This window comes from Aquarana catesbeiana, linkage group LG04 (genome assembly GCF_042186555.1).
Source record: "Aquarana catesbeiana isolate 2022-GZ linkage group LG04, ASM4218655v1, whole genome shotgun sequence".
NCBI lineage: Eukaryota > Metazoa > Chordata > Amphibia > Anura > Ranidae > Aquarana > Aquarana catesbeiana.
The window spans coordinates 504111846-504133615 of NC_133327.1; the positions used below are offsets into that span (position 1 = coordinate 504111846).

Consider the following 21770-nt stretch of genomic DNA (forward strand, 5'->3'; position numbering starts at 1 on the left):
CACATTTTGTCATGATACAACCACAATTTTATTGGGATTTTATGTGATAGACCAACACAAAGTGGCACATAATTGTGAAGTGGAAGGAAAACGATAAATGTTTTTCAAATTTGTTTACAAATAAATATGTGAAAAGTGTGGCGTGCATTTGTATTCAGCCCCCTTTACTCTGATACCAATAACTAAAATCTAGTGGAACCAATTGCCTTCAGAAGTCACCTAATTAGTGTATAGATTCCACCTAATTTAATCTCAGTATAAATACAACTGTTCTGTGAAGCCCTCAGAGGTTTGTTAGAGAACCTTCATGAATGAGCAGCATCATGAAGCCCAAGGGACACACCAGACAGGTCAGGGATAAAGTTGTTGAGAAGTTTAAAGCAGGGTTAGGTTATAAAAAAATATCCCAAGCTTTGAACATCTCATAGAGCACTGTTCAATCCATCATCTGAAAAGGGAAAGAGTATGGCACAATTGCAAACCTACCAAGACATGGCTGTCCACCTAAACTGACAGGCTGGGAAAGGAAAGCATTAATCAGAGAAGCAGTCTAGAGGTCCATGGTAACTCTGGAGGAGCTGAAGAGATCCACATCTCAGGTGGGAGAATCTGTCCACAGGACAACTATTAGTCGTACACTCCACAAATCTGGCCTGTATGGAATAGTGGCAAGAAGAAAGTCATTATTGAAAGAAAGCCATAAGATGTAGTATTTGCAGTTTGGGAGAAGCCATGTGGGGGAAACAGCAAACATGTGGAACAAAATGCTCTGGTCAGATGAGACCAAAATGGAACTTTTTGGCCTAAAAGCAAAATCTATGTGTGGCAGAAAACTAGCACCACACATCACCCTAAACACAGCATCCCCACCGTGAAACATGGTGGTGGCAGCATCATGTTGTGGGGATGCTTTTTATCAGAAGGGACAGGGAAGCTGGTCAGAATTGAGGGGAAGATGGATGGAGCCAAATACAGGGCAGTTTTAGAAGAAAACCTGTTAGAGTCTGCAAAAGACTTGATACTGGGGCAGAGGTTCTTCTTCCAGCAGGACAATGACCCTAAACATACAGCTAGAGCTTCAATGGAATTGTTTAGATCAAAGCATATTCATGTGTTAGAATGGCCCAGTCAAAGTACAGACCTAAATCCATTTGAGAATGTGTAGCAAGACTTGAAAATTGCTTGAGCTGTTTTGCAAGTACGAATGGGCAAAAATGTCACTCTCTAGATGTGCAAAGCTGGTAAAGACATCCTCAAAAAGACTTACAGCTGTAATTGCAGCAAAAGGTGGTTCTATAAAGTATTGACTCAGGGGGGCTGAATACAAATGCATGCCACTCTTTTCAGATATTTATTTGTAAAAAAATTTGCTGTGGCTAATATGTGGGATTACGTTTAATATATATTGTGTATATTGTTTTAAATAATGTTTATTAGATATGTATTTAGTTTAGATAATATGTAGGATGGAGTTTTTTTTTGTGAACATGTATACCATTTCAGGTCTGATTTCAGCCTGAATTTTGGTCTGAATTTGGACCTGAAATGGACCAAAAGATGCACAGCATTTTTGTGCGAAACGCACCAGACCTGGAGATGTGTGAACCGGTTCCATAGAGAGCCGGCCTCAATCTCCTGCTATTGCGAATTGGATGCGAGGAACCCACATCCAATTCACAATGGGGTGAACCCAGCCTCAAAGGGTTTGACATTTCCGGTGATTGCTGAATCTTATAGGTGTGTATAATTTAACAGCTTCAATATCGGGCCAATTCTGACACTTCTCAGATACATGTAAAAATATACTTTTTTTTTTACTAGAAAATTACTTAGAACCCCCAAACTTTATATATATATATATATATATATATATATATATATATTTTAAGCAGAGACTCTAGAGAATAATATGGCGGTCATTGCAATATTTTATTTCACACGTTGTTTGCGCAGCGGTCTTTCAAACACTTTAATGAGTTAAAGAAAAAACTGTTAATGAAAAAAAAAAATATGTATAATGTTAATGATGATGTTATGTCAAGTAAATATATATCTAACATGTCATGCTTCAAAATTGTGCATACTCATGGAATGGCGACAAACTACGGTAATTAAAATTATCCATATATGAAGCTTTAAAAGCCTTTGCAGGTTACTAGTTTAGATTTACAGAGGAGATCTGGTGCTAGAATTATTGCTCTCGTTCTGACAATCTCGGTGATAACTCACATGTGTGGTGCGATCACTGTTTACATATGTTTGCGGGACCAACATGTGCGTTCGCCATTGCGTGTTTTTTTTTTTTATATATAATTATTTATTTGATTTGATTTGAAAGTTTTTTGGTTTTTTTTAATACTGATCCCTTTTTTTGCTGTCAAAAGGAATGTAAACATCCGTTTTGACGGCAATAGCAATGATAGGTACTCTTTATGGAGAGATGGGGGGGTTTATTGGGCTCCAATGCAGCCAATCAGACACAGATTAGTCTGATCGGCTGGTTCTCTGGCCATATAGCAACAAACAAACGAAGAGCCAGAACCAGCACTGACGACATAGTTGATGCTCGCCGGTTCTGATGTCACACAGTGGGAGGAACAGCTTCAGCTCCTCTCACTGTGAGGCCAGACATGGATGCTGCTGGTCACATCAGTCCCAGGCTTCCCGATCACTCAGGAGAGCCCAGTAATGGTAACAGGAGGGGGGTGGGACCGTAAAAGTATTCCAGCAGCTGCCCAGCTGCTCAGGAATACTTTTACATGAAAGAGAATCTCCAGCTGAAAGAAATTACACCAGGAGCATGGTTGTAGCCACAACCATGTTCCCTGTACAACCACCTCCCTACCAGTCTGGTAGGGAGGTGGTGAAAGCATGGTTGATGGAGTACAATTATTGTTATTTAGTAACTCCAGAGTGGGTGGGTGAGCTGCGGCTGGACATAATTCTACACTAGCTAATATTTGTGAAGTGTTTCTTAAAGCTCAAATTGAGTAAAAACATATCTTCTGTAGTCTTTTAGGCAGATGTGCCTCTTTTAAATGTTATTTCGAGTCCATTTACCTATTACCAGTAGAATTCTCATCATTGTCCTTCATGCAGTTCTCTGTCCTGGGCATGTCAGTGGCTGTACATGCATTGCAAGCATCACCAGCAGCTCAATATACCTGCTGGCAGCAATGGAATTTCTGACATGATATTTTCAAGTGATCTGTGCACAATGACCAATGGGGGTACAAAGGTGAAAAAGGTTTCAGTGGTGCAAACCAGAGACTAAACCAATAAACACCCACATAGAAAACTAACATTCCAATGCATTGTGGAATGTATAGCTAAATGTAACCCAAAATATTTTCAGACTAAACCTACTAAATTCTAGACATGTGGATTCGTTTTCGTCCAAATGCATTTTCGTCCGAATTTCAGGTATTTTCGTTATCGTTTTAACAAACGATAACGAAAGTGCAGAGTCCGAAAAACGAAAGATCCGACATAAACAAATGCTTTATTTTCGTTTTCGTTGCTACAACAGTTCGATATAGATAGGAGATTCGACATGATGACGACAATAACAATCTGTCCATCAAACCTGTGGTCGAATGTGCCTAACCTTAACTCTATTAGTCCAAGATTATTCTACATAGAGAGAAAAGATTCGACGTAGAGAGAAAAGATTCGACGTAGGGGAGAAAAGATTCGACGTAGGGGAGGAAAGATTCGACGTAGGGGAGGAAAGATTCGACGTAGGGGAGGAAAGATTCGACGTAGGGGAGGAAAGATAAATAAAAATAATGATGATGATGAATGTTATTGGCTGATTGTAACCAAAGAGGAGGAGCAGTAAAATAGCTAGAATTAAGTACACACGTACTTTGGCTTATGGTGTCTGTTGAAAGTTCTAAGAAGATTCGACGGAGCAGGTAAACTATACGGCGTTGCACAGTTTAGCTGCTCCGTCGAATCTTCTTTGAACATTCGACAGACACCATAAGCATTCAATGACAGATTCGACCTTAATTAGGATTTTCGGACGAATGCAATTTTTAACGAAAACCGAAATAAATAAAAACGAATTTCGGGAGTAACTAAATAAATGTATTTTTTTGGACAAAAACGAAATTCCGAAACGAAATATTTCAGTGTGCACATGTCTACTAAATTCTATTGCTAATAATTCATAAGAATACCACTGAGAGTAAGAAGTCCAAAATATTTCAGATCCTATCGAAAAAATTCACCCATGGCTTCACATTTAAAAGTATAATATAAACATATTTTATTTATGATGCTTCATTAAAAAGATCAAATTTCACAATAAATTTGTCATTTCATCTGGAAATGCTCTATCATTTAGTGATTCAGCATATCCGTATAATTCTTCTTACTGCTTTGACCCTGTTAGATTAGATTGTGTTATAGACTGAATTTAAGTGCTTTGATCCATCATAGGGTGGTGAGTTATATGCAGAAAAGATCTATTTATTAAAAGTAAATGCCTTTCATTTTGTAAGTGGATTTGATAAAACTGCCAGACTTACAATGAACTTGTCCTGAGAGTTTGATTTCCTCTTCGTTTTTGAAGACTGAAGGGGAAGGGAGAGGTCATGCAGCAAGAAGCCTGTTAATTTTCACACTGTTTTAAAGCTTCTGGAAACAGTAAAGTCAGAAAAGGATACAAATGGGAATTGAGATGAACAATTAAAATCCACAGAGATTGAATGTTCTGTTAAATGTTCTGTGAAGTAGGGGTAACTTTTCAAGATATAAAAAGCTGGTAAAATATAATTATAGTATAACACATATTAAGTTAAAAAAAAAATAATCATGCATAGTCTTAAATGGATTTTAAGAAAGCATAAATTCATGATACAATGGTATATGAATACCATAAATAGTATTTCATTATTAAAGGGAAAATAATCTCAGTGTGCATTGATTTTAATTAGAGTTATTATAAAGTAACCATTATACAAGAGAAGCTTAGAGGCTGCCATTGCTGACCTCACCATTTGAAAATTATAGCTTTGTAGTTGTCATGGTGGTCCTTAGCATAACAGCTAAACATTTTGCGTTTAAGAATTCAGTGGAGGAAGCCCCTGTATATTTTTTTATCATGTTTACTTAAAAAAAAAAAAAAAAAAAACTCTAGACATTTATCGTATTTATTTTCCCCTAAAAATCAGGGGAAAATCGTGTGTGTGTGTTATACGCCAATCCCCGCTGTCTGTGAGGGCAAGAGGAGCGCCGCCAACATTGACTGAGTCGAGTGTACTTGGCTAGGCTCGGCTCCGCTCGTAGTCACGCCCGCCATTGGACCGGTGTTGTGTCCATCATAAGAGCTGGGCCAAGGGGCGGGATGGGGGGCGTGACTCTGAGCGGAGCCGAGTACATGAGTACACAGTACACTCGGCTCGGCCCGGTCTATGACGGCGGCGAGAGGAGCAGAGAGGAGCCGAATATCTCGGCGGCGGTAAATTTAAAACCCAAGCATGCAGCAATTTTGGGCAAGGCTGCAGACAGATACTGCAAGGCTTGCAGATGGACACTGGGGAATTCTGCAGATGGACACTGGGGAAGGCTGCAGATGGACACTGGGCAAGGCTGCAGATGGACAGTGTGCAAGGCTGCAGATGGACAGTGTGCAAGGCTGCAGATGGACGCTGTGCAAGACTGCATTGATGGGCATTTAAAATGTAAGTTTTTTTCCTTAAACTTCCCTCCTAAAAGTTTTTTTTCCTTAAACTTCCCTCCTAAACTTGGGGTGTGTGTTATACGCTGGCGCGTGTTATACGCCAATAAATACGGGTATTTTTTATAGATTAGGAAATAGTTTCTCTCAGTTATTCCTCTCGTCCCTTGACTCAATTTCTGAGACTTTTCCTCCCTTCCTGTGTTTGTGACATCCAAACAAGAAATGGTGATGCTGATGACACTGGGACAGAAAGGTATGGACAGCAAAAAAAAAAGTCTCAGTAATTCCAATTCTTTATAACTCACTTTATAATGTGTTTTTATGTATCCCTGTTGGAGAGATTTCACATCACTTTTTTTGGGAAAAAACTCCTTAACAGGAACCCAAGTAGCAAAGAAAGTCCGACAGCAGCTCTAACCCTTAACTGCTCTGGCCAGAATTAAATATAATGGGGTTGATGTACTAAAACTAGAGAGTGCCAGGCGCATGCGTGGTGGCACCTAAGATGGACGCGTAGTCCGGGAGCTCCGTCCCGCCTCAGCAGACCGGATCGAAAATTCGGCACTTGGACCGGCGATCGGGACCTGGAATTGCCCTACACGGCCACCGGAATCCCTGGGGACATTCCCGATGTACTCGGGAGCGGTAAGGAGAAACCTAAAACCGGCCTTTGAAGCCGCTTTACCGCAGGCCGAGACTGCCAAGATGGCGACCGCGCCCCTCAGCTCTCCTCAGGCTGCACAGCCGAATCCCCCATACACGGCCTCCCCCTCGCTGCTTCAGCCAGAACACCCTACAGGCAACATCCCATCAAACCCAGCATCCCCAGCGTCCACCGCTTCTCTCCTGGAGCATAACCTGACAAGCCTGGGGTATTCCCCAATGGATGCAGGCCCTCCCCAGTCTCACCAGCTACTACAGCATGGGGATTCAGGCCTACTCCAGCCAGCATCAGTAGCAGACCTATATACCAAGTTTGCAGAACTACTGGACAGAGGCCTTCATAATACTGCACACAAAATAACCAGTGACATTAAAGCAGATCTCCAGAACATTGGCACCCGCATGGAAATCATTGAATCTAATCTGGACGCCACGATTTCCAGAACAAACCAAAATACTGCATGTATACAGACCTTGCAGGAACAACTAGAGACTGCTAATGCTAAGATTGATGACCTTGAAAACCGTAACCGAAGATACAATTTTAGGGTCAGGGGGCTCCCTGAATCCTACAAGGACATCCCTGAAACTATAAAATCGTTCATTAAAGATTTGCTCCCAGACACCCCACAGCACAGGCTTGAGCTGGATCGGGCCCACAGAGCACTCCGACCTCCTAGAGCTGACGGCCTCCCCCGTGACGTCGTGGTGAAACCACATTTCTTCTCAATCAAAGAAGAGGTCATGAGGAAATCGAGATCCATGTCTGAAATTTTGTTCCAGGGACACCGCCTGCAAATATTTGCTGACTTATCCCCCTCGACTATACAAAAACGGAGAACCCTAAAGCCACTTCTCCAAATCCTGATGGACAGAGAAATCAAATACTGGTGGCTATTCCCGTTTCAACTCAAATTACTCCACAAAGGCAAGGCATATACCTTCGGATCTCTGCAGGAAGGGGAAAAGCTTTTCCTTCAACTAGGCTTCATCAACCAGGACCCGACTGCACGCCACCCAGGAAATCAACCTAACGCGGCAAAGAGACACTTGCCCACGAGTCCCCTGAATCCGGTTTGGGAAAAAGCAAGAACCAAGAAATCCAAGGAAACTAATCCTCCGTGAACTCCAGTCCTCACTTTTTCTTCGGAACTCAATTTTTTTTTTGACATCCACCTATATTTAGTAACCCCTTTTTGCCCGCCCCCCTTCAGATGTTCGCTGAAGGGGTGGGGTCTCCCCGTTTGTGACCCCCGAGATGAGTGTCAAGTCAGGACACCCTTACGCCTCTTTTGAGGCGATCTCGGGGGGCACGATCCTTGGGGACGTTGTTAACCCATACTTTTCATCATACACTGACTGTGATCTACGCCTCCACAGCTTTTGGTTAGTCCGGGTGGGTAGAGAGGAGGGTGGGTACTCGTCCTGCTAGACTGACCCTGGGATTTATTCTCAATAATCTCCCCTGCTATTCCAGGTCCCTTTGCACAGTTCTAATACTAGTTTATTAGTTTGTTTAATATTATGTTGACCTGTACATCTTCTCCGCCGGGCTCTACTTAAAGTGAATGCTTATCTTTGCCGGAGGTTGAGATGTATGTGTCGGGCCAAGTGCCTATTTCTAGGATCTTCATTTTAAATAATCTACAAGAAGGTCCCTCTGCTGGGGCGGTGTTCATGCCCCCCTTTCTGCCTAGTGGTTTTTGGTACTCCAACGGCCACTGGACAGGACCAATCTCTTCCTACTGGAGAGATTCTTCTGTGACTCACTCTTCCTGATGGAGGACTCTGTCCCCTCCACTCTCCGGGGATCTCCCTTGCTCCCCGTCTTTCCTCTTTACCTTCCCGCTTTCCTTCTCTGCTTATATTCTAATGTGTTTTTCACCACAGGAGTCCTCTGGGGGGACTACTTTAGACGTTTACTGCTGCTCTCACCGCTCTCCGCTCACCGTTTGAGGAGCCTTGGAACCCGTGGACACAGGATGGTGAATGCTGTTGATTGCCCAGCTCTGCTCTTACCTCTGCTCAATGGCTAATGACACACCTCTAAACGCGGCCATTAAAATAGTGTCCCATAATGCCCAAGGCCTGAACTCCCAGTCCAAAAGACGCAAAGTTTTTCAATACCTACATTCCCAAAAAGCAGATGTGATCCTTCTACAGGAAACTCACTTTCCTAGAAGTTTTAACCCTACATTCATCCACTCCAAATTCCCCTTCTTTAAACTTGCCAATGCTGAGAACAAAACAAAGGGGGTGGGTATTTTTTATTTCCAAACGATGCAAATTTACCCCCAAATCTGAATTTAGGGACCCGGACGGGCGCTACCTTCTCTTAGTGGGGGAATTAGACAATCAATTATACTCTCTAATTTCGTATTATGCTCCCAATAGGGGCCAGTTTGCCTTCTTCCAAAACATGTTCTCAACACTAACGCCACTATTGGAAGGCACAGTGATTTATGGAGGCGACTCTAACTCGGCCTTTGACCAGGGCATGGACAAATCACGTCCCCTGGGCAAGCGCCTCATTAGACCGACAAAACAGAGCCTACGCATAGCTAAACTTATCTTCCAGCAGGGACTGATAGACATTTGGAGGGAAGTAAATCCTACATTGCGAGACTACACCCATTTCTCCAACCCCCATAGATCTTTCGCAAGAATCGATCACATCCTTATAGCCTCAGCATCCATTCCACTAACGCACAGGGCATATATTAAAGACGTAGTCTGGTCGGACCACTCGATGGTGATTCTTGTACTTCAGCGACCGAGGGGCCATAAACCTACCCGAAGATGGAGGCTTAACGAGTCCATCCTGAGTGATCCGATCAGATCGAAAGTTATTGAAACCAACATACGCAACTACTTCCTCATCAATGATACAGCAGACACTAGCCCCTCTTGTCTCTGGGCAGCTCATAAAGCAGTGATAAGAGGACACCTGATCCAATTAGCCTCTCAAATCAATAAAGAAAACAAAACAGACATAGAAAAGCTGGATAGGGAATATACAGCCTTAATTAAACAACACAAAGCGGACCGAAATGCAGTTCCTACCACCCAGCTGGATGCAGCACGCACAGCCCTAAACCTCGCCTTAACCACTAAGGCTGAAAAATGGCTTAGGTGGAATAGAAACAGATTCTATAGCAATGGCGACCGCATCGGTCCTATGCTGGCAGGCAAATTATCCCCGAAATTTCGATCTCCGGCCCTACCAAAGATCAGGATTCAGGGTGGTACCCTGTCCCAAAACCCACAACGGATAATGGAAGAATTCCTAACCTTCTATAAATCCCTATACAGTAGTGGAAGCAGCCCTTCTCCTGAGGCCATGGACCTCTTCCTAAACAGCATTCAGATTCCCAAATTAGAAGCTAGGCACCGCCAGATTCTGGATTCTCCTATTTCTGCCGAAGAAATTTGCGCGGTCATCAAAAACCTGAAATCACACTCAGCCCCTGGCCCAGATGGCTTCTCCATACCATATTACAAATCATTTTCTACCTTACTCGCCCCATACATGGCTAGATTCTTCAATGCTCTTAGGAAGGGGGATCCCCTCGATACATCACTTAACACGGCCTACATCACGGTCCTCCCCAAGCCAGATAAGGACTCCAGCTCGGTCAGCAACTACAGACCAATATCCCTCATCAACAACGATTTAAAGATCCTGACTAAGATCCTTGCGGACCGCCTGGCTTCCTTCATCAGCATATACATTAATAAAGACCAAGTGGGCTTCATACCGGGGAGACAGGGGCCTGACCAAATACGAAGAGTGATAGACATAGTTTCCCTTATAAATTCCAACTGGGATGGGGGCTCATCCAGGCAGGGGTGTCTTCTATCTCTGGACTTACAAAAAGCGTTTGACGCCGTCCAATGGCCCTACATTTTCCATCTACTACAAAAATGGGGATTTGGGGATTCTTTTCTCAATGTCATTCACGCATTATACTCAACTCCATCAGCTCAGGTGCGTCTGCAGGGGTTCTACTCAGACTCCTTCCCCATAGCCAGAGGCACAAGACAGGGTTGCCCACTCTCCCAGTTGATCTTCGCCATAGCAATCGAATCCCTGGCGATTGCCATCAGAAACAACAACATTTAAGGCATTCAAAGCGCCCCCAAGTGTCATAAATGTGCATTATTTGCTGATGACATCTTACTATTTGTATCTTCTCCGCTGACATCGCTCCCCATTATCTGCCGTCTCTTGGATGATTTTGGGAAGATCTCAGGCCTTAGAGTAAATTATGACAAATCCCAGGCACTTAATATCAATATCCCAGATCCTCTCCTGGCCAGGCTCAGGGACAGCTTTTGGTTCTCATGGAGCAACTCTTCCATTTCATATTTAGGGATACAGCTGACTCCTAAGATTGAACTCCTTTATCAAGCCAATTTTCCCCCTCTTTATAAAAAACTGGAGGAGGACCTATCTCGTTGGTCCAGGCTGTCCCTGACCTGGCTAGGCAGGATCAACATGATCAAGATGACACTACTCCCCCGCATCCTATACTATTTTAGAGCTCTTCCGATACCAGTAGATACTATCCGCCTAAAACGCTTCCAGGCCAACATTGTTAAATACATTTGGGGTAAAGGGGGACACAGATTCTCTAAAACGACCCTGTTTAGACCTAGGTCAGAGGGCGGCTTGGGTCTACCAAACCTACTCTGGTACCTACAAGCGGCTCAATTAGCCCAGATTTCTACAGTCTACTCTCGATGGAAACATCCTGATTGGATCCACATAGAGAGGCAAGCAGTCCCCCACCACACCCTAGACTTCCTCCTCTGGAGCCCAAAGAAACTTAGACCCCCCATCCTCTCCCCAACATTGTCACATTCCTTTACATTATGGGACAGAATGAAAAGCAACAACCGCTTAATATCCCCAATGACACCATTACAGCACCTATTCCACAATCCCGATTTCCCCCCAGGTCTCAATATCTCTGCTTTTAAATGGTGGCTCGACAAAGGGATGTACAGGATAGGACACTTCCTTAGACCTTTAGGTCCACTCTCTAAAGCTTTCTGTGTCAGCAAACTCGACATGCCACAGTCAGAATCCTTTCGATTCTCCCAAATTTCAAGCTATTTACACAATAAATGTAGGTCCCTACCAAATGGACCACAAATGACTCCTTATGAAATATGGTGTGGCCAGGCCTGCGAGCAGAGGGGGGGCATCTCGGTGATTTACAAGGAACTATCCTCTGCACAACTCAAGGCACCTTACATGCTAGCCTGGGAAGGGGATCTTTCTCAAAGTTGGCAGCTGGAAACTTGGCACAGGAATTTCTCCCAGTCTTACAAAGGCATTTTAAACACTGGTCTAGTAGAGGCTAGCTTAAAAGTGCTAACTAGATGGCACCTGGTGCCCTCCAAATTAGCTTGCTTCTACCCTTCGGCTTCACCCCTCTGTTTTCGGGGATGTGGCCTGAGGGGAGACATGCTTCACACATGGTGGACCTGTCCTAGGATTAGACAATTCTGGCACAGGATTTTCAGTTGGATTAGTAGGATAGCCGAAAGGCCTGTGCAGGTGTCCCCGCTGGTAGCACTCCTCAACTTCCCAGTAAGAGAAGTCCCCAGGGTTACGCAACGCCTCATCTTCTTCATCATTCTAGGAGCTAAAATCACTCTGGCCAAAGCCTGGAAAAAACCCTCAGTCTCAACAATCCTAGCCAAGAGAAAGATCTCTTGGATTATGAACCAAGAAAAAATGGCTAGTGTAATCCTGGAAAGCACAACCAAGTTCAAACTAATTTGGGAACCCTGGGCAAACTACATTGGAGTCACGCTTTGACTCTCACACAGAGCAGCCGCATTTGGATATGTCTATACCCCCCCAGTCGACTCCTATGCACCTCTTTCAACCTTTATCTCCTCTGCCTTCTCTCCCCCTTTTTTTTTTCTTTTCTCTCTCTTTTTCTTCTCTTCATACGCCTTTCGTCCTTTTCTCTTCCCACCTTCCCTCCTTACTGATGGTCTCGGGCATTGGACTGTTTTCAAACGGCCATGACCTGGGCCTCGGCCGGGGGCCATCTTGTGTTGGCTCCCGGCCCTGGCCCAGACTGTAACAGCCATATGGGAGTTCATACTCCCTGTCTCCTAATTCATTTATTTTCATTATCATCTATTTAGTTATTATTGTAGAACAGTTGCTATAAGAGCTCGTTATTGATCAGAAGACATCGGATCAACTCACACACCCACTGTGGTGAGCATAAATTTAGTAGCCTCGGATAATATCTCCTCCATCCCTTTCAGAGAATCGATGTCTTTCTTTCTCTAGTTGGAGGGAGGTCGGAGGCGGTGAGGCCCCGCCACAGTATGTCCCCATTTGGGGTGGCGGACCACTTCCTCCCAATATCGCATATATTATCTACTATATCTGATCATATGTCTTCTCATGATTACCAAATACAAAGTTCATGTCTAACTAAGCCTACTCTGCATTATGATGTTCTGTACTCCTAAACTTCATTAAGTTGTTTGTCAAGCGACCGTGTTGGTCGTCTGTATTACGTTGACTCGAGATGTAGTCATGTCATGCACTGTTCTCCCCTCCCCCCTTTTCCCCTTCTAATTTTCCTTTTTTGAAAATAAAAATATATTGAAACGAAAAAAAAAAACTAGAGAGTGCCAAATCTGGTGAAGCTCTGTATAGAAACCAATCAGTTTTTGTCAAAGCATAATTGAACAAGCTGAAGTTAGAAGCTAATTGGTTACCATGCTCAGCTGCGCCAGATTTTGCACTCTCCAGTCATAGTAAGTCAACTCCAATGCATTAGCTGGAGTTGGGCTTTAGGCTCCATTCACACTAGCGCGTTTTTTGATGCATTTTGCAGAAATGCACGGGAATTTTTTAACATGGGTTCCTATGGAACATGTTCACATCAATGCCTTTTTGTTTCTCTGCATTTTTGGAAAGGGTCAGGGACTTTTTTTCATGCAAAATGCAGCGTTTTGCATGTAATAGAATTCAATGGACAAGCATCAAAAACGCAAGTGCACCGTTTTTGCAGCGTTTTTGCAGCGTTTTTGCAGCGTTTTTGCCGTTTTTTTTTTTTTTTTTTTAGACTGTAAAAAAAAACTGTAAAAAAAAAAAAAAACGCAAAACGCAAATCGCGGCAAAATCGCGGCAAAAACGCCGCAAAAACGTGGCTCAAAAACGTGGCAAGCATGAAAAAAAAACCTCCAAAAACGCTCAAAAGCAACATGCATAGGTGTGAATCGAGCCTAAATGCATTCTTTCATTTGAATACGTTTCAGTCAAGAATTTAAAGGTAAAATAAGTCAACATATAACTGCTCTTTAATGTGTACATTAGTGAGAAGAACAGTTGACAAACTTATTAGGTAAATCATAAACTTGTATAGACACAGTTTACTTATAGGATATTGAAGATATAATAGCAGTAAGATTGTGGATCCCATCTGTGCTTAAAGTGTATCTAAACCCAAGAAGCAAAGCATTACTATAGTACATTACAAGTCATCTGATGTGATGTCTGCATTTATTTGATTTTATTTTTTAGACCTTTTTTTCTAATCTGGCTATCCTTCTGTTAACACACTTGCTGTCCTAAGGTGACACTCTTCACTTAGGCTCCATTCACACTAGCGCGTTTTTTGATGCATTTTGCATTTTGCAGAAATGCACAGGAATTTTTTAACATGGGTTCCTATGGAACATGTTCACATCAATGCCTTTTTGTTTCTCTGCATTTTTGGAAAGGGTCGGGGACTTTTTTTCATGCAAAAAGCAGCGTTTTGCATGTAATGGATTTCAATGGACAAGCATCAAAAACGCAAGTGCACCGTTTTTGCAGCGTTTTTGCAGCATTTTTGCCGTTTTTTTTTTTTTTTTTTTTTTTAATTTTTTTTTAGACTGTAAAAAAAAACTGTAAAAAAAAAAAAAAAAAAAACGCAAAACGCAAATCGCGGCAAAAACGCTGCTCAAAAACGTGGCAAGCATGAAAAAAAAACCTCCAAAAACGCTCAAAAGCAACATGCATAGGTGTGAATCAAGCCTAAGCCTAAAAAAAGGCAAAAACGCATCAAAAACGCATCAAAAACGCTGCAAAAACACTGCAAAAACGGTGCACTTGCGTTTTTGATGCTTGTCCATTGAATTCTATTACATGCAAAACGCTGCATTTTGCATAAAAAAAAGTCCCTGACCCTTTCCAAAAATGCAGAGAAACAAAAAAGCATTGATGTGAACATGTTCCATAGGAACCCATGTTAAAAAATTCCCGTGCATTTCTGCAAAATGCAAAATGCATCAAAAAACGCGCTAGTGTGAATGGAGCCTTACTCTACTGTAAAAAACATGTCAGTCAAGGTAAGAAGTGTGTTAAATCCACAGAACACCTCCCCCTGACCAAAACCTAGAGTGGTAGGTGTGCAAATAGAGAACTGGGAACAATGCTAACTGAGTGCAGCAAGGGCAGAGTGCACAGGAAGCTTACTATATTTCTGTCAGTATAAGCAGATATTTTTTGCACTTCTCAAACAGATATAGTAAAATGTTTTCATCTGTATATTTCACAGACCAAAATGTTGGAGAAAATAGGGTTTACACTCAAAAGTTGTGTTACAAAAAATAACATAATTGCCAGCCAGGGTATGCTGAGTGTAAATGTTATCTAATGGGGTTAAAGTGCACTAATGTAGTAGAGAATGTTTGCTTAGCAAAATTAATACAGTAGATGTGTGCACAATTTGAATGCCCATTCATGTCCAGGGGATTTTAAAAGGCAAGATGTTGCTTTGCACATATTGTAGTATATAAGGTTGGCAAAATCCAGTTCAATCTATATATGTGCAATTTTTATTCTCTAAAAATTCCCATAACCATGTTTATGCTGCTTCCTAAAGAAGACATCTAATAGTTTTTTGAAGTTGTCAACACACTCAGATTGTACCACTTCCTGGGGGAGGAAGTTTCACATTTTAACTGCTCTAACAGTAAAGAATCCTTTCCACAATCTAAGGTTAAACGTTTTTTATTGAGTTAGTTAGTTAGTTAGTTAGTTAGTTAGTTAGTTAGTTATTGAAGTCACCTTTGATATACAGTATGTGTACATTGTAATCATATTTCCTCTTAAAGTGGAACTAAAGTTCTGCAGTTACATATTGTGAGCAGACAGACTTTTTATTGCAGAAGAGATGTCTTTTCTGCAATAATATACACTTACTTTTCTACTCACAGCAATTCCCCCCCATGTAAACTGAGCTTAGCTGGCCCGATCCCTGTGCGTTAGAGGGACGTCTTTCTGTGCCAGCCAATGAAGATGGATAAAAAAAGCACACAGGAGAAGATGCCGGTGAGGGACTGCTGGAAAGGTGAGTATTGATACCATTGGTTCCACTTTAAGTGCCTCTTTTCCAGGGTGAATAACTGTAATCTGTTTAATTTATCTTCATAGCTGAGGTCCCCCATGCACTTATTCATTTTGTTGTCCTTCATTGAACTCTTACTAATTCAACCATGTCTTTACTAAGGATCAATGACTAAAATTAATCTGCATATTCAACATAAGTCTGAACCAGTGTTTGGTAAAAGAGTAGAATTATCGATTTATGTCTTGAATGTATGACCTTTTGATGCATGACAGTTATTATGTTTGCCTTTTTTTTCACTATTTTTTACTTCTCTAAAAAATTAACACTTACGACTCTACACTGTCAAAAACATTTTTATCAGCTTTTGCTAATAAGCTTGTTAGCTTTCTGCTTTATTATGAAGGCACACAGGTTTTATCTCAAAAAGCATTTGTAGTTCACATACATTTCAGTTGTTTATGCGAAATGAGATAAGAGCTGTCTACAAGGTTGTAAAAAAGCAATACCTCAACATTGCAACGTGTGGATATTCAAGACAATTAGAATGTGGGCCACCTACAGACAAAATGCATCCGAGTAGAAAGGGATGATGTAGGTTATGTAGAAGGGTACTCATTTTCACCTCAGCATGAACGTATACACAGACCCTTGTGTGAGTAAATTACTAAAATCAAGCTGGATGTTTTTTTATATCATATTGATTACTAAGTGGGATACATCATTTTCTATTTTTCAATTATTCCTCAGACTTTTAGTTTTTCTATACCAGCATTTTTCAAAGCAGTCAAGTTAGTGGGAATGATGCTCTTAAGCTGACATATTTACACAACCTTATATTATAGAAAGCAAAACATGAATTAGGCTGGATTCACACCTGTGCAGTTTTAGTGCTTTTTGTATTTTGCAGATTTGCACTACAGTCCATCTAACATGGTTTCCTATGAAACCCATTCAGTAGTGAAAATCTGCAAAATGCAAAAAGCACTAAAACTGCATAGGTGTGAATCCAGCCTCAAGCAACATTTGTTGTACATTAGGAGGCATATGGATTCTGTTTTGCTATAGAAGATTGTGGTCCCTATTAAGGCCAGATTCACACCTATGCATTTTTAGTGCTTTTTGCATTTTGCAGATTTGCACTACAGAACATATTCCATAGAAAGCCATTTTAAATTGACTGTAGTGCAAATCAGCAAAATGCAAAAAGCACTAAAAATGCATAGGTGTGAATCCAGCCTAAGACTTTTTATAACCATTGTCAAAAATGTAGGAATGTGGTCCAGGACAGATAGGAAAAGATGGCTTTTCTCTTAAACATTAAGTACATCTTTATAGAAAAAATAATAAATGCACATATTTTTGCAGAAGAAAATTTGCATTTATTATTTTTTCTTGCAAGAGCCTAGAAAACATTGCACCCACGTTTAGTAGCTCACAGATGCAATGTGGAACTGACAGACATGTCCACTGGCTTTCAGCTTGTACCTCTGTGCAGACATACTGTTTGAAAGCCAGAGGAAATGTCAGTGGACTACAACAGTGCCCCTGCAGCTTCCTGGAACTACAAGTCAGTCTGTTACAGTAACATACTGCACTTGTAGTTTATTCATTTAGCTGTGCTCTTTTTAAAAAGTGATAGCGGGTGTGGGGAGAAGAACCCCCACCCACTGTCATGGGGGGGAGTGGTTGATTGGGGGAGAGGATGCAGGAGCTGGGAACATCTTACACGTTCCACCTAAATATGAGTGGAACATATAACATGTTCCAAAGGTGAAACATAGCCTTTAACCTGGGATAGTGCCGGGCGCTACGAAATATGAATATTAGCAATTGGTTTTGGGGTTACAGGCCTTACATCTTTCCAAATAAAAATTATAAAAAATGTAATAGTTTACCTTGTTAAAGGGGGTGCACATGTGAAGAAATGTTGTTTTCTACTTGTGTGACTGGTTCACTGCTTTTCCCAAAGCTCTGACCTGCAATTCAGAATACAGGCATCCCAGTGATGGAAGTTTCATTTTGAGTAGGATGGTTTCTAAGGGCTTGCTTACATTTAGTGTGTTCATCTGAGTTGATCTGCTCTAATAAACACAGGCTTAAGTCAAGCTCAACACAAGGACACAACAAATAATATTGCTGCCTATGTGCCCATTTTACACCAAAGAATGGTGTGGGCTGGAGGAAAATGAAGACATACTGCATTTTTTTTTTCAGAGCACAGAAAAGTGCATCAATGTGTCACAATGCACTGCAGCACAAGCTATTGCACATAATTTTATATGAAGGCAGCAAAAGATGCAATGCATTTTGCAATTGTGCATTCACACTGCCCACCTTATTATCACAACCGGTGCTGTTTATTGTGAACCAGCCCTAAGGGTTATCCTCATCTGCAGACACCACAGCTGCTCCTTCTGTATATTACTACTGATTCCCCCATTCGCAAAGGACATGGCTAGGCAAGTAGAAAATTGTTACCAAAAAAACAAAAACAAAACACCTGGTCTTTTTTCTGCTGTCACTTTTCTATGTTTCTTAGTTTCTAAATACTTCAGAACAGGGAAAGGTATAAATATTGGCTAAAATCTTTTCAAGATATACTGTAGAAATCACTTTGAGATTTACTCATGGAGTGGAAAATGTTCACTTTGCAAAGTAAATGTTCAGCGATCTGGGAAGCTCCAGTCCCCACCAAAAATTCTAAAGTCAGCAGCTACAAATACTGTAGCTGCTAAATTTTAATATTAGGACACTTACCTGTCCAGGGATCCCTCAATGTCGGTACCACAGCCAATTTTTCAATCGGCTCTCAGGTGCTGCCGCTGCCATTCCTTGTAAGGGAAACCAGCAGTGAAGCCTTGCGGCTTCACAGCCGGTTCCCTACAGTGCATGTGCAAAGTGTGCTGCACTTTGTAAATGGCCCGGCGGCGGGGGAAGGAAGAGGGGAGCTAAACTTCCGGGGGACTTTGTCGTGGCGAGGTCTCCCAGGAGTGGGGACGGATACCTGTGAAAAACAGGTACCCGCTCCTCCTTCCCCCTGAAAAGTGCCAAATGTGGCAGTGGAAGGGGGGGGGAAGCAAACAAGTGGAGCTTCCCCTTTTGGCATATCAAAAGAACCTGGGTCTGTAAAAGCACTATGGGGTATGAGTAACATCGCTACAAAAGGTTAACTCGGCAAGTCAAGGGAGAGAAGGTAGTTGCTATGGGTAACCAAGTGAAGGAACACGCTACAAGCAACCAGTCATTTGGCGCAGTACCTGGTTAGGTGAGAGGTCCTCCGGTAGCGAGTGTGTCGGTGTTCTCCCTCCCTAGCAATCCATCTCCCTTGGTCACTGGGAGCAGACTAGCATTATGGAGATTCAAGGCCTGATCACAAGGTCCAGGAAGGAAAGAGGTAATGAGCACACATGGGGCCCTGCTATGTGCAAAGCGGGACTTCATTTTGTTACTGGGTGTAAGGTAACAAAGGGCATTGGACTGGTGGAGTGGGCACAGGCTCAGAACATCCCTCCTAATGCAGAACTTTCAAGTACAGTGTGTACTGACATGGGACAAAGCACCTGTCAAAGGAACTCTGCACTTCAACACTACACACAGTAAAGCTTATCTCTAAGTCAGGAAAATGCCTTATAAAGTGGAACTTCCAAAAGTGGAACTTCCGCTCATTTGTCTCCTCTCCCCCTCCAGTGCCACAATTGGCACCTTTTGGGGGTGTCTTTGACAGGTATCCTGTTCCCACTTCCAGGAGTCCAGGCCGCGGCCCGTGACATCACTGCAGGGCTCCCTCCTCATCCCTCCTCCTCTCCCTGTCACCGGGCCAGTAAGAGAGAGGAGCAGGGACTCACGCCTGCGCAGTAGGTTTCCCGGTGTGAAGCCGTAAGGCTACACTGGCGAGTACCCTTACCCGCAATGATGGAAACATCAGCTGTGGTGCCGACATTGCTGGACTCCAGGACAGGTAAGTGTCCTATTGTTAAAAGCCAGCAGGTGCAGTATTTGTAGCTGCTGGGTTTTAATAATATTTTTTTTGTGCGGAACACATCTTTATTGTTCGATTTTTCTTGTTTTTATTTATTAAAGGTAAAAGAATACAAGAAATCTTAACAAAATACAACTGAAAGACTTTTTCCCCTAGATGGGGGGGGGTAATGGTAGAGTGATGTTTCAATGAAGTGGTAGAGGCGCAGCCCTGTGCAACAAAACATATAGAAAATATCAGCAAAGTAAGATAAAGCAACATATGAATATACCACGTACAGGCCAGGTAAATGACATGCAGGGGAATATGATTAGTTGAGGTCTAGGAACCATTCCGGTCTCTGTGAACCTTGGTTGATTATTGGTGACTCCTGATGAAGTCACCTGAGGGTTTACCAGGAACCAGGTGTCTGAGTGTCCTCATACCAGGTATAGGTTAGATTGTGTGATGGGCCTATAGGCTTTCATGGATCTTGACTTAGGGAGATTGTGGTTCGGCAGAGATGCCTAGCTTCCACAAAATGCGTATTGATGCCAGTTGGAGCTGAGAAGTTTACATCCAGGAGAGCAGAGAGGAGGGGAGGAGAGAAGGGGGAGTAGAGGAAGAGGAGTAAGGCAGCTCAGAAAGAGAAGATGAGGGACAAGGAGAAGAAAAAAAAAAGGGGGGGTTTACCGGGAGGAGGGGAGTGGGAATGGGGATCTAGTCTCTATGGGTAAACAAAGTTGTCGGTATGGTTATTCAGGGTGGTAGTAGGGCATTGTCAAAGTCAGGGGATAGATAATGGTCGACCCAAGGTTTTCAAAGGCGTTCAAATTCTATTTTTCACATGATTGCAGTCCGCCCCTGGCCCTGGGCATTGAAAAGCGTGCACTGCCTAAAGTATGCTTCATGTGCATGGGCACAGTAGACCCCGGCCACACACACACATCTCTTTTAATGCTGAATAGTGCCTTTAGCTTTTCCAGCATATTCTGCTCAGTGTTACATGAGCCTGCATAACTTCTTATAAAAAAAAATATATATTTTTGATATTTACAGTCTGAGGCTTATTTTCTCATATATGTTCATCACAACAGTGCTATAAACTGTTTATTACAGGAGATGCAGTTCATGCAAACTGGGCAGTGCCTAGCTGAACTTAACCGGTTCAATACCGGGCAATTTCACCCCCTTCCTTCCCAGGCCAATTTTTAGTTTTCAGCGCTGTCTCACTTTAAACGTCAATTGCGCGGTCGTGCGACGTTGTACCCAAAAGAAATTGACGTCCTTTTTTTCACCACAAATAGAGCTTTTTTTTGGTGGTATTTGATCGCCTCTACGGTTTTTTTTTTTTGCGCTATAAACAGAAGAAGAGCAATATTTTTTACTTTTTGCTATAATAAATATCCCAATTTTTTTTTTTAAAAACACATTTTTTCCTCAGTTTTGGCCGATACGTATTCTTCTACATATTTTTGGTAAAAAAAATCGCAATAACCGTATATTGATTGGTTTGCGCAAAAGTTATAGCGTCTACAAAATACATGATAGATTTATAGCATTTTTTAAAAAAAAATATTTTTTTATTTTTTTTAGCGGCGATCGCGATTTTTTTTGGTGACTGCGACATTATGGCGGACACATCGGACACTTTTGACACATTTTTGGGACCAATCACATTTATACAGCGATCAATGCTGTAAAATTGCATTGATTACTGTGTAAATGTGACAGGCAGTGAAGGGGTTAACCACTAGGGGGCGGGGAGGGGTTAAGTATGTTTCCTAGGGAATGATTCTAACTGAAGGGGGAGGGGACGCACTAGGGGAGGAGACCGATCAGTGTTCCTCCGTTCTGGGAACACAGATCGCTCTCCTCAGAGCTGACAGGCTGTGGATCTGTGTGTTTACACACACAGATCCACATGCCGGCCCGGTTAACGGGCAATCGCAGGTGCCCGGCGGACATCGCGGCCGCCGGGCACACGCACCGGGTCCCGTGGAACGCGGCGGGCGTGCGCGCGCGCTCCCGGCGGCGCGCGCGCGCGCCCCCTAGACGGCCGGGAATCCCAGGACGTCATATG

The 21770-nt window shown here is 42.5% G+C and overlaps 1 protein-coding gene across 5 annotated transcripts in view; it reads left to right on the forward strand.

Moving 5' to 3' along the window:
• The window catches only part of LOC141140482 (proton-coupled folate transporter-like), a 755302-nt gene that overhangs the window by 594224 nt on the left and 139308 nt on the right, over positions 1-21770 (forward strand). Inside the window, exon 7 of one of the 5 annotated variants that reach the window (XM_073627717.1) lies at positions 15596-15696. The exons of the other annotated variants lie outside the window; for them this stretch is intronic. Coding sequence (XP_073483818.1) covers positions 15596-15647 — 52 coding nt within the window. The 3' untranslated portion in view covers positions 15648-15696. Of the gene's footprint in view, positions 1-15595; positions 15697-21770 lie in introns of those variants that run through there. 5 annotated transcript variants of the gene reach the window in all.